Genomic DNA, 12,986 nt, shown 5'->3' on the forward strand with positions numbered 1-12,986 from the left:
GCCCTAACCCCCTAGTTAACATCCCTATGCATATGGGTTGAGATCGTCTTGGAGACGCAGGATTCCGTCGTTCTTGAGAGTAGCTATCCAGCCATGAGATGCCCCAACGATGGTATCGTTACCATGATTATTATACACCAACTCCATAGGCACTTTCTTTTCCAGTTCAGTAGGATCACGTTCGTTAGCATTCTTGATGATGAGTTTCCCGAGACCCTCTCCACAAGGTTTAGCGCCGAGGATATTACAAGGAGGGGTTTGATGTAAGGATGATGATGACAAGCCATTAGAGAGAATCAGAAGAGATGATCTTCTCACCAACCCTTCTTTCCCAAGGCGGAGCCGACTCAGAAACAGAGACATGTATATTAGTAAAGCGAATAGCAAAAGGAATTAAAGAGAGAAAAAAAAGTAAAACCCTCCATTACTACATGTATGAGGCGGCCTTGCACACCAAGTTATCATATTTTCTATATTTGTGGAGTAGATTCATGGAAATAATATTGGTAAAGGATTTTTTGCCCCATATACTGTATGTATATATTTGTGTACATTATTTTGTTTTGCTGGTTCAAACATGGTAAGCAAGTCATCAAATACAAAACATGTACTTTAAATTGTTAACTAGAGCTTGATGGTGATTTAACTTTTATATACTTTAATATTATTTTAAAGATTTAATGGTTAATATTTTTAACATTTACCATATATTTAAATGTTTATATAACTTTTAAACATTATAAATCATAATTTTATTATATATTTTTTTTTTGTCAAACAATTTTATTATATATATATATATATATGTATTAATTGTGCCAGTGCCACCAATATAATTAATAACTGATGGACATTTACAATAATTTAGGGAACAAGGATATGCCCAAGAGAATATACGTCAACTGTTTATTTACAAATAAAAATACTAAAATTTGTAAAATACAGCTAATATATATAGATCAACGTTCCCAAAATATTTTTTATATAATGAAAGAAAGATAAGGGTGAGAAGAGAATTTGAGGTGGGTATACGTTAGAAAGTGTGATAGTTAGAATTACCATATGCGAGAGATGTACATATTATAAGAAATGACAAATTAATAAGTTGGAATCTAGTGAACAAAGAAAGCTCAATTCAAAAAACACTAAACAACCAAAAAAAATATATGAACATTTTCATGTGACTCTAGCCAAACACATAACTTCTATCTTCCATTTTTTCTATTGTTTATTGATTTTCTATGCTGAAATAAACTCCATGTTAGTTTCAAAAAAAAAAGAAAAAAACTCCATGTTTAATAATCTATCTTCTTTTACAAACTTAAAGAGAGGATTACACAAAAATACAATCTAACCTATACTAAAAGGGTTATATGAGCATTAGGGAGAGTGTCCACGTAGGACAATTTAATCAACAAATCAGGAACGATGTAATTGGACACGTCAGACAGACCTCACAGATAAAAAAAAAACGTTGAAATCCTTCACCTCACCTCTACCACTTCGTCTTCTCCAATCAAGAGCAAAGAAGCCGAGAACCACTTCTACACAATCAATACTTTCGATTCAATAATGATTCCGTTTCATCTTCCTCTTTTCCTCTTTCTGTATGTACTGATCTTCTCTCTTTCGTACAAACCAGAACCCTAGAACCACTCAAAGCTCAATCCATGGCGATGAAACCACAATTACGGGTATGAAATTTTCTTTTGCTTAGTAAGAAAGAACCACTTAACCTAACTAATTTTATTAACCAATAAATTTTCAACACCTCCCTCAACCAGACGCTTCTCTCCAGTTCTCACCTGCTCCCAACAGGTATTGTTACAGTAATATTTGTTCAGTCTCAGATTGGTCAGTTTTGTGTAGATTGGTTTCACCGTAGTGTATGGCTTTTGATGAAATTATATCATGTTCTGCTCTGTTTCTATGCGGTGAAGTTATGATTTTCATTTGATTTTGCTCTGTTTTTATAATATGAAAGGCTTGAGCTTTCTCTGTTTTGGTCATTCATTACTCATCTGTGAATCTTGGTTTCACCAGAGTGTAAGGATTTTGATGAGATCTTATCATGTTCTGCTTTGTTTTTAAAGGTGGAAATTATGATATTTCATTCCATTGCTCTGTTTGTTAGAATCTAGAAAACTCCAGCTTTCTTGGTTTTGGTCCATTCACGTACAAATCTCCTTTTTAACCTTTTTATGGTTTTGCTTCTTGAATCAGAAAGTGAAAAACAAATATTTGAGAGATCTTTGATAGGTCCTAATGCACCCATGTTCTTGTGTTTGTTAGATTAAATGGCTTCTTAGGCTTTCAAAAATTCCCGAACTCACCAAAGTTCCAAGCTTTAGTAAAGAAGCTGAGGCTTACTTGCAAGCGATCATCGATGGGTTCAACGTGGAAGCCGCGTTGGAAGTCAAGAAGATCGAGAAAGTAACCAACCACGATGTCAAGGCAGTGGAGTACTTCTTGAAACAAAAATGTGAATCTCATCCAGAGTTTGCTAAGGTTCTTGAGTTTTCCATTTCGCTTGCACCTCTGAGGACATCAACAACCTCTCCCACCGTTTGATGCTTCGAGAATCGCTTAGCTCCGTTATACTCCCGTCCATGGATGAGCTCATCAAGTTTTTATCATTTTTTTTTGTTTCTTCGTTGCTTTTTACACAAGTTTTTATTTTGTTGTTGTTGCTGCAGAGGTGGCTTCTTGGATGTCACGGTAGAGAGACAAGCAGCGAGGATAAGGAGTATGTATCTGAAAACAATTCTCAGACAAGACATTGGATTTTTCAATGTGGAAACAAACACAGGAGAGGTTGTTGGTAGAATGTCTGGAGATACTGTTCTTATACAAGACGCCATGGGTGAGAAGGTAATACCACAATAAATAAAACTTTGAAGCTTAAAATAATAAAACTTTGAAGCTTAAATTTTTTTTTTTTAACAAAGAGATTATATTTTCTTGAATCTTGCAGGTTGGGAAGTTTATTCAGCTGGTATCTACATTCGTCGGTGGATTTGCATTAGCTTTTGTTAAAGGATGGCTAAGGTCTTCATCGAGAATTATATATTATGTACAAAAGGTGAGAATTCTGGATCATTTATCAGTCTCTGACTCATACACATTGATAATCTTTCAATCATAAGAAAGTTAAAATGGTAACCTAGAGATAGTGCTACCCATGAATGTCAAAGCGTATTGCAATCTGTATTCAGGCTTTTCTTTTTAACTTGGAAGACTAAGTTGCGTCTTAGCCAATATAAAGATAATGTAACTAAATGACAAAACGGTCAACCATCTGTTGTCTAACAGAAAATAGAGACTTATTTAGTTAGGTTTTGTATTAAGCAAAAACTTTAGGAGTTTCATGAAGTTGTTGTTCATAAAACTGTATTCTATGAAATATTTGAAAGAAATGTGCTATTCTCATCTAATATCAAATTGGGTGATCCGATAATCTAAAATTATTCTCCATATAAGTAATGTATTTTCTCTTATTTTTTCAGCAACAAGGTTCACAACGGTTATACAAATAGAGGAAAATGATCCCGATGATGCCTCTTACCACATTCCATCCCCTCCGATACAAACAGTTGATTGACATAGCCACTGGTACCAACAACTTACCAGGTAAACAACCACTTATTTTGATTATTTCTTAAAAAGTAAAATTTGACATGAAAGACAAACATTATCCCAGATGTAGTTGGACAAATAAGAATGTTTCAAGGTAACGATCTCCGAGGGCAACAACGGAGGTCAGAATTGGTCTACTACTAAACAGGTACCAAACTTTTTTTTTTTTTTAAATGTACATTAAACCCAACCGTTTATTTAAAATTTTGCGTAAGGCCAACTTATATATATTCACACAATTCCTGCAGGTCAAAAATGGTCTGCTTGCCCAGTTTAGAGACTTACATAGCATGACAATCATGAAATACAAAGTTGTAATCATTACAAGCATCAATCCCAGAGTATTTAAAGGTAATAATTATCAATTATTTTAGGGATATATAGATATTGTTTAGTTATTAGAATGAATAAACTTTCACTTCAACATGTTTTTTATATATTTATATGGATTATTGGTTTACTTTGTGGTTCACAATGGCTTCTCTGTTTGATAGAACATAAAATTGTCTTTAAATTGTAACACCCTTTTTATTCTTACATGACTACAGGAAAACTGATACTCGCCACAACTCCTGCTACTCGATTTTAGTGTGACAGCACTATTAATCTCATACAAAGTTAGTAATCACTCATGAAGTGGTCATCTAAACTTTGAGCTGAAGTCTACTACAATAATTCTCTCTATATTCCTCATCTCTTAAAAAAATATTTCATTTTCTATCAATCAAAGTTTTATTAAACTTTCATTTCCATAATTTTTTTCATGTTCTGAATTTTTTGGGTTATTACATATTAAAAACTACAACATTAAACCATTACTTACATTAACTTTTTTTTTGTATTGTTTGCAACATTTTTTCAGGATTAAAATTTCTAGATTTGACAATCTCAATAGCAGAGATAGAAGCAATTTCCAGCAGATATATGGAGTTGCATGAGGTCTATGACCACCAAAAAACAAGCCTATAAGATTGTTGAACACTGTAGTTTCACAACAACACTAATAGAGAGTCAGGAACACACACACAAACCATATTTAACTCTTATGCACCATAATAAGCATACAGGTTGTGATTGGAAAAAATTAAATATTTGACCACCAATAATTCTCTCCTCAGCCCATGAAGCTGTTTTAAAAGTTAAAACCCAACACAATAATTCTTCTAGATTTTTAAAAAAATCACGACTCACAAAATTTTCTAAGGATACGTGGTTACTAACTTTGTAAGGAATCTTTATATAAAATCCCATATTTACAAAAATCTTCAGCTGAAAAGGAAGGTAATATATTTCGCTAAACCAACATTTACGATCTTTGACTATATCCTTTAAAAGGGAAAATAATTTTTTTAAAAAAAATCAAACTCTCCCAAAAACTCATCTTTCTCTTGGGTAAAAAATACCTAAAAGCTGAATATAATTAAACATATAAAAAAGATGGCCCAAAAAAGATTGGAAACATAAATGACAAAATTTACATTATACAAAGATAAACTTCTAAATCGAGAATAAAAATGAAGTAAGAAGGAGGTTACACCTAACTACAAAGACAATAGAAAACATGCAATGCAATGAAACTGAAGGTTTAATAAATTAAATTCTATTGGAAATACACATTTGTGAGAGTAATTATATAGGATGAAAGAATATTTTTTTTATAAAATTATTGAACATTAGCAAGTGGAAAAGAAAATCAAACAAAGAGTATTAATCCTAAAATGTATAAAGATTTAAATTAAATAAATGATATATTAAATAATATAAGCTAACTACAAATTATTGTAGATTATTATTTAAAATTAAAATATTTAAAAGCATTTTCCGCGCGTAGCGCGGACAAAGACTCTAGTAAGCCTAAAGAGAGAGGATCACACAAAAATACAATAATGACTACGAATCGCTTATGCATTGAAACTATATAATTGGTTTACCTTTTTCGTCTACTAGTAGAAAATTCAATAACATTGAGAGAGGGCAAGAGAGTAACGTATTGTGTTATTCCATTCAAATTAGCTGACCCATTTTATTTATATGCACACATACTGACATGCATTTATATATAGCTTTTCTCCAATTCACATGCATTTCTTATCATCTTAATTATGGTGCAAGTCTATCTTGCTTCCATTGTATTTCCATTTATTACTAATATAACAGGGTCAATAATGCTATCATAAATTATTGAATCGACAAGGATATATATAGTCCCCATCTAAATCTTTGTTTGCTTCTAGTACAGTACAAACTACAGAGACCTCTGAGAAAATAGAGTTCAAAATCTTTAAGGGAAATAAAACTTTGATGGAGAATGAAATAACAAAACTTACTCTATAAATCGTTTTTCATGTTTGATATATGAATATTACAGGTTTGTGTCCATAAATTAGCTACGTAGAAAACGTATAATCTTTGTTTCCGCATCATACTAAGCCACTGTACTGATTTATTGTTAAATGTAATAAGTACGTATATAACCCATAAATAAATGTTCAAAAAAAAAGTATATAACCCATAAATAACGTGATTAAATTACAAGAAACAAGGTGTTACAAAAAAAAAAAAAAATTACAAGAAACAAAAACACGAGGGTATAATAGTAAATTGAGCAGCACTCTGTCATTTCTTCTCCAGTTAAGGCAACGTATGTCTCTCCACAACTTATTTCCATTGAAGAGCTTCGCAATCACATTAAGCTATTAATCTCTCTCTCTGTGTTGCATGCGGTAGTACTTACCATGGCCACCGAGCAAGAATTCACACGCGCATCACGCGTCTCAGGTGCTTCAAGCAGCGTAGGATGTTACTCAGACGAAGATTACAAGGACGAGGAAGAAGAGGAAGAAGAAGAAGAAGAAGAGATGGAAGAAACTGAGAAAGATGAAGAAGAAGAAGAAGAACCACGTGTGCGGGTTACGTGCGGAGGAAGAAGAAACGGGTCACCAGGTTCCTATAATAAATGGATGATGTTGGGTCGAATACTTGACCCGAGATCCAAACTGGTTCAAGAATGGAACAGAGTCTTTCTCCTCGTCTGCGCGACGGGCCTTTTCGTGGACCCACTTTTTCTATACACCCTCTCGGTAAACGACGCGTGTATGTGTCTGCTCGTCGACGGTTGGCTCGCTCTCACCGTCACTGCGTTACGCTCCATGACCGATCTTTTGCACTTATGGAACATTTTGATTCAGTTCAAGATTGCTCGCCGGTGGCCTTATCCCGGCGGAGAGAGCGACGGCGATATTAACAAAGGAGATGGGACACGTGTACGTACGAGAGTTGCTCCACCTTACGTTAAGAAGAATGGGTTCTTCTTCGATCTCTTCGTCATCTTACCATTACCTCAGGTTACTAGACCAATATTTTAATTCTTCCTATTTACAGAAAGAAACAAATATTACCAATATTTTAATTCTTCTTATTTATTAAGCAAATTATATTATTTTTACTTTGGTATATACAAGAAATTAAATGCGCTAGAGAGATAACTCATAGATGTAAACGTGGTGATGAACTTCTTCTGAGCTATTAAGAAACAAAGAAATCGCGCAAATTAAAGTATATGTTAAGCTTTAGTTGGAAGATCATATATATATACCGTATTTTTTCTTATCCAGTTACTAATTTATACTTATAACATAGTTATAATGTGATAGTACCTTCGTTATTTTACTATTTCTTTTTTGCTAAAATTTGGGTTATATTATTATGTTAGTCGTCGAGGACTCAAGACCAATGTTTAATGCTATATAAACAGTTTTAGTCAATGCAAATGCAGAGGTTTCTATACATAGCGATTAGCGAGTAATAATACTTTATACAATTAGGTAATGATGATTTTTTTTGTTTTTCAGTTTTTTTTATGATTTCTTTGCTTTTCTTGTGACAATTACTAACATTGGTTAATGAGCACAAACATAGTAATAAATCTTGTACTGAACTAAAATTAATAGACTAATCTAGGAAAAAAAAAACTTAAATCCAGATAGTTATATGGTCTGAAATAAGTCTCACTTAGACTGACCTAATCATGTTCGTGTGTGGACCAAATGAGAATACATATTCGTTTTCAGTTCTTTTCGTATGGTACATTATTGTTCTTTTGTTTAAATAATTTAGCTACAAATTATTATTTTTAAAATGAGAGCAGGTGGTGTTGTGGGTGGTGATACCTTCTCTTCTAAAGAGAGGATCTGTGACTTTGGTGGTCTCAATCTTGCTTTTAACATTCCTCTTCCAATATCTACCGAAGATCTACCACTCCATTCGCCATCTCCGTCAAAATGCCACTCTGTCAGGTTACATTTTCGGTACCGTCTGGTGGGGAATCGCACTCAACATGGTCGCTTATTTCGTCGCCGCTCATGTAAGTGTTTTGATAAAAACAAATTTCTTGCTTAGAAATATGATTTCATTTCTGACTACCATTTTAACGATTGAGATAACATAATTGAACTAGTTTAAGCCTGGACCAAAAAAAAAAAAAGAACAAGTTTAGGCCTAAGTGAATCTCAATGTAAGCTTTTATTGTTGTGTCTAAACGTTTTGAGTAGTTATTAACAAGTGTCGTTATATGCTCTGTATTCTATATGTTCATCAATAGATTACAAATTTCAGTAATATAGTAAATGCATGTTTACGATTTTCCTTTTATAAACTTCAGTTTTTTTTCTGTGCGAGTGTGAGTGTGTAATTTCTTTTATAGACTACTAATTTTTGGAAAAGTATTGGTTTTCAGGTGCCAGGTAATTATATTTTAGTTTTTTTTTGTTGGAGTTTATTTATTTGTTACCTAAAATAGTTTCACATGGACCTTTTCCTTTGCTATGGGAGTCTTTTTGAAAGAGAAATATATCAGAAAATGCCAAAATAAGAAAAGATTTGTTAGGGGGAAGGTATGATTCTCTGAAGCACATAAGTAGAAATCAAATTATTTAGTAAAAATAAACACAACTTGCATTGGTTTTTAGGTATGATTAAAAAAGAAAGACTAGGTTAGAATAATAAATTATGCAATCATTAGCTTCCTTTTCCAAATACATATTTTACGATTTCACTTTTATTTGTCCCTCAATGATTCATCAAATTTTAATCAACATCGTATGAGAATTTCGTAGATCTTCCAACTCAATCATAACCGTATAATATTGTGATCAATTATCAACTAGTAAGATCCGAAAAAATCTATTAGTTTTCAAATTTTGTTCGTTACCATTTACTTTTTATATGAACTGCAGGCAGCAGGAGCCTGTTGGTACTTGTTAGGGGTCCAAAGATCAGCGAAATGTCTTAAAGAACAATGTGAAAACACAATGGGTTGCGACCTAAGGATGTTGTCATGTAAGGAACCAGTGTACTATGGCACGACCGAGATGGTCCTTGACAGGGCTAGACTGGCTTGGGCACGAAACCACCAAGCACGATCCGTTTGCTTAGATAGCGACACCAACTACACATATGGTGCTTATCAATGGACCATTCAACTTGTGAGCAATGAAAGCCGGTTGGAGAAAATCCTTTTCCCTATTTTTTGGGGTCTCATGACTCTCAGGTATTGTTCATATTTTAGTTGTGTTTGTGTGAATTTAGTTTAACTTATACAAAGAAAATCAAATAAAACATTAAATTGGTTTTTTGATCGATATAATTAATCAGCACATTTGGGAATTTGGAGAGCACAACAGAATGGTCTGAGGTTGTCTTCAATATAATAGTTCTAACAAGTGGTCTTCTTCTTGTTACCATGTTGATCGGTAACATAAAGGTAATTGCACTAGCTTATTTTTTTTTGTAATTTACTTATCATAACTCAAGTAGTTATAATTTGTCTCTAATTTACAAATGTAGGTGTTTCTGCACGCAACAACTTCAAAGAAGCAAGCAATGCACCTAAAAATGAGGAACATAGAGTGGTGGATGAAGAAGAGACATTTACCATTCGGGTTTAGGCAACGAGTTCGCAACTACGAGCGGCAGCGATGGGCCGCCATGCGCGGGGTAGACGAGTGTGAGATGGTTCAAAACCTTCCAGAAGGTCTTAGGAGAGACATCAAGTACCATCTTTGTTTAGACTTAGTCCGGCAGGTCAGATTAATCATCACGATTAAAATTCATTGATCAAAGACAAGAAGTTAGCTAAATAATTAATAATCACTGATGTGATGAGTATATGCATTTTTTTAGGTTCCGTTGTTTCAGCATATGGATGATTTGGTGCTTGAGAATATATGCGATCGCGTGAAGTCTCTCATTTTCACAAAAGGAGAAACTGTAAGTATCTTTAATTAACCAATTTAAAGATTATTTATTTCAATTCGTGAAGCCATCTAGTTTAGTTGTCTACTGCGTAATAACCCGCGCCTTGCGCGGAATGTCAATCTGACTATTAGTTTCGTTATTTTTTAATAAAGAGACATTATTTTGTTTAATCTGGATATTGGTTCGGTTTTAGGTTGTTTTTTGGTTTTTAATCTCCTAAAATATAACTATTGTTTTAAATCAATATTTATTTGGTTTGTTCGGTTAAAATGTTTGATGTTTTTGGTTTTTTTTTCTGTGATAATCAAAAATTACTATCATTTGTTTGTTTTCATGTTATGAATCTTAGATATTCGTGATGTCGAACCAATGGTTTCATATTATAGTTTCTAAACGAATAATAGTTAAAAAAAAAAGAAAATTATTAAGACAAATCGTTTTACTACGATTTGGTCGATAGTGAAAGAAGCATTAAGAAAAATAATATTTTAACTTTAAAAAAATTAGATTTTTCAGTTGTGGTAAATATTTAGTTATAAGGTGCTCACGTCAATGTGCACATATATGTGTATGTAAAAGTATATAAAGATGGTTGATAAATATATAAAGATACTGTTAATTAATATTAAATGACATTTTTTTTAAAAAATAATACATGAAAATAAAATTCTTAAAATGGAATTATTAAAAAACAAAATATTGTAAAATTCATATAAACTATAATATATAACTTATATAATATATATATATATATATTCATATAACGGATAAATTGGATATCCGTTCCTATAAATATTGATATTTGTGATTTGCTTTTTTTTCTACGGATATTGCATTTTAGTATTTGATTTGCTTCGTAGAGTAACTGATATCCGGATTTTTCGGTTCGAATCAAAATGGATAACGAATCGAATCAAAATTTATGAATAATTTTGTCCAACTCTATAACGTAAAAAAGAACCATGCATGTGAGTTTTATATTAAAAAAACGTAAAGTACATAGTGTGAACATATTTATGTAGAGTTTGGCCGAAAAGCTCTGTACATGTGACATGTGTTCATTTTAGTGTGTACGTATTTATTACAATGCTTCTACACGTGACATATGTTCAGTTTAGTGTGAACGCATTTATTACGATGTTTCTCTTTTAATATACAAGCGGTATATTAAGGGATTAGCGTGGCTTCCAAAAAATCCCTCAACTTTGAACACAAAGTAAACATGTTAAAATGCATACAGATCCAAAAAGAAGGAGATGCAGTGCAGAGAATGTTGTTTGTAGTAAGAGGCCATCTTCAGAGTAGTCAGTTACTAAGAGACGGAGTCAAAAGCTGTTGCATGTTAGGTCCAGGTAATTTTAGCGGTGACGAGCTCCTCTCATGGTGTCTCCGACGACCATTCGTGGAGAGGCTACCGCCGTCTTCCTCAACGCTTGTAACGCTCGAGACCACCGAAGCATTTGGACTCGACGCTCAAGACGTTAAGTACGTGACTCAACATTTCCGTTACACTTTTGTCAACGAGAAAGTCAAACGCAGTGCCCGCTATTATTCTCCTGGGTGGCGAACTTGGGCCGCGGTTGCGGTTCAGCTCGCTTGGAGGAGGTACGTCTCATTTCTTAAATATATACATCTTTAAAAGAAGTTTAAATCATTTGCAAAAAAAATTTCCAATCAAATGTACAATTTTATATGTAGGACAAAATGTGCTTTCGATAATAATCGTTTTTAATATTGTCTTCCAAAAATACAGCACTTGATAAAAATTCCAAACAATACGATAACCACATTTATTGGTTTTTGGAATTTTATTACCTTGTGAAGCTAAATAAAAAAGAAAAGGTAGTTTAGGAAATATATTACTATTACAAAATAAAATAAAAAACTGTTTTTGTTGTTGTTGTTTTGATCGGAATTATATGTGTGAATAGAGATAATTAAATGGTTCTTGTTAATGTGATAGGTACAAGCATAGGTTTACTTTGACGTCTCTGTCGTTCATAAGGCCGAGGAGACCATTGTCGAGATGTGCGTCACTAGGAGAAGATAAATTGAGGCTCTATACAGCCATCTTAACCTCTCCTAAACCCAATCCTGACGATTTCGATGATTATTAATTAATACTATTTTGTCTATCGATCTAATATATATTATGTTCTCCTTCAACAATCGTATTATATTATCATGCATATGAGATATGACACGGAAAAGGAAAAACCAGACAGTAATCTGCATGAAGAAGTGAACAAAAGAACTCTTAAAATGCAATCTTGACTTACACGAAAATAACTTTCATACGATAGCTAGGCAGTGTATAATCCACAATATTTCACTCTATGCTGCCTAACATACATCAGACATCGAAAAAGAAAAATCAAACTGTAATACGTATAAAGAAGTGAGAAGTCTTATAAAGAAAAATCAAATTCTAATATTTCACTCTATGCTGCCTAACAAACATATAATCCCCTATATATTATTTGTGAAACATTACAACTTCTTTTTGTAGCCACGTGTCATCACTAGGATGATTCTTAGAATTATTAGAGAAATATGTTGGTCCATCTAATTATATAATAAGTTTTTTATTAAACTAACCATAAATTCATTATTAATGTCATTTATTATTTCCTTAAATAAAGATTACGGAATTGCCTAATGTGGCTAAAGTATATATGACAATTAATGATTTTGAATAATAAAGATCTGATAAAAAAATAATGTATCTTCTATCAAATTTGTTTAATTTTAAACTATTAAAATAATTTAAAAAAATCACAATAACCATATTATAAAAAATTTAGATTTTTCTGTATATGTTATATTTTGAATTTTAAAAAATGACTATAAATTACTAAAACTGTTAAAAGTCTCACATTCAAATTTTGCGATCCATGGTTTAAAATTTTTGTTATGACAAAATAAAAATGATTACAAAATCATATAAATAAAAGTCTAACTTAATTAATCATTAAGATTTAAAATATAAATGTATATATATCATTCTAAATTAAACTATAAACCATATTGAATAAATAAATATTTTAATTTCAAAATTTACTTTGAATAATTATTTTTGATAAAAGTTTTGAACT

General features: G+C 32.2%; 1 protein-coding gene and 1 long non-coding RNA gene across 6 annotated transcripts; both read left to right on the plus strand.

Annotated features, from left to right (window-relative positions):
* The first annotated feature begins 1,441 nt into the window (after positions 1–1,441).
* LOC106428534 lies at positions 1,442–4,739 on the plus strand. Of its 5 annotated transcripts, none has more exons than XR_002655820.2 (9): positions 1,446–1,694; positions 1,785–1,818; positions 2,293–2,871; positions 2,975–3,082; positions 3,507–3,630; positions 3,701–3,784; positions 3,885–3,987; positions 4,185–4,253; positions 4,499–4,739. It is a non-coding gene; the product is annotated as an uncharacterized LOC106428534 (long non-coding RNA). The 5 variants fall into 5 exon arrangements; XR_001285635.3 differs by lacking the exon at positions 4,499–4,739 and having other exon boundaries at positions 2,293–2,594; positions 2,697–2,871; positions 4,185–4,489; XR_007319166.1 differs by lacking the exon at positions 4,499–4,739 and having other exon boundaries at positions 2,293–2,508; positions 2,697–2,871; positions 4,185–4,489.
* A 1,538-nt stretch (positions 4,740–6,277) lies between these two features.
* On the plus strand, positions 6,278–12,080 carry LOC106380934 (cyclic nucleotide-gated ion channel 4). Its single transcript, XM_048747186.1, has 8 exons — positions 6,278–6,980; positions 7,784–7,999; positions 8,871–9,184; positions 9,289–9,397; positions 9,481–9,717; positions 9,817–9,903; positions 11,132–11,496; positions 11,855–12,080. The coding sequence occupies exons 1-8, from the start codon at positions 6,372–6,374 to the stop codon at positions 12,006–12,008; spliced, it is 2,091 nt and encodes a 696-aa protein (XP_048603143.1). The 5' UTR covers positions 6,278–6,371; the 3' UTR covers positions 12,009–12,080.
* Positions 12,081–12,986: the final 906 nt, after the last annotated feature.

This window comes from Brassica napus, chromosome C2, assembly GCF_020379485.1.
Source record: "Brassica napus cultivar Da-Ae chromosome C2, Da-Ae, whole genome shotgun sequence".
NCBI lineage: Eukaryota > Viridiplantae > Streptophyta > Magnoliopsida > Brassicales > Brassicaceae > Brassica > Brassica napus.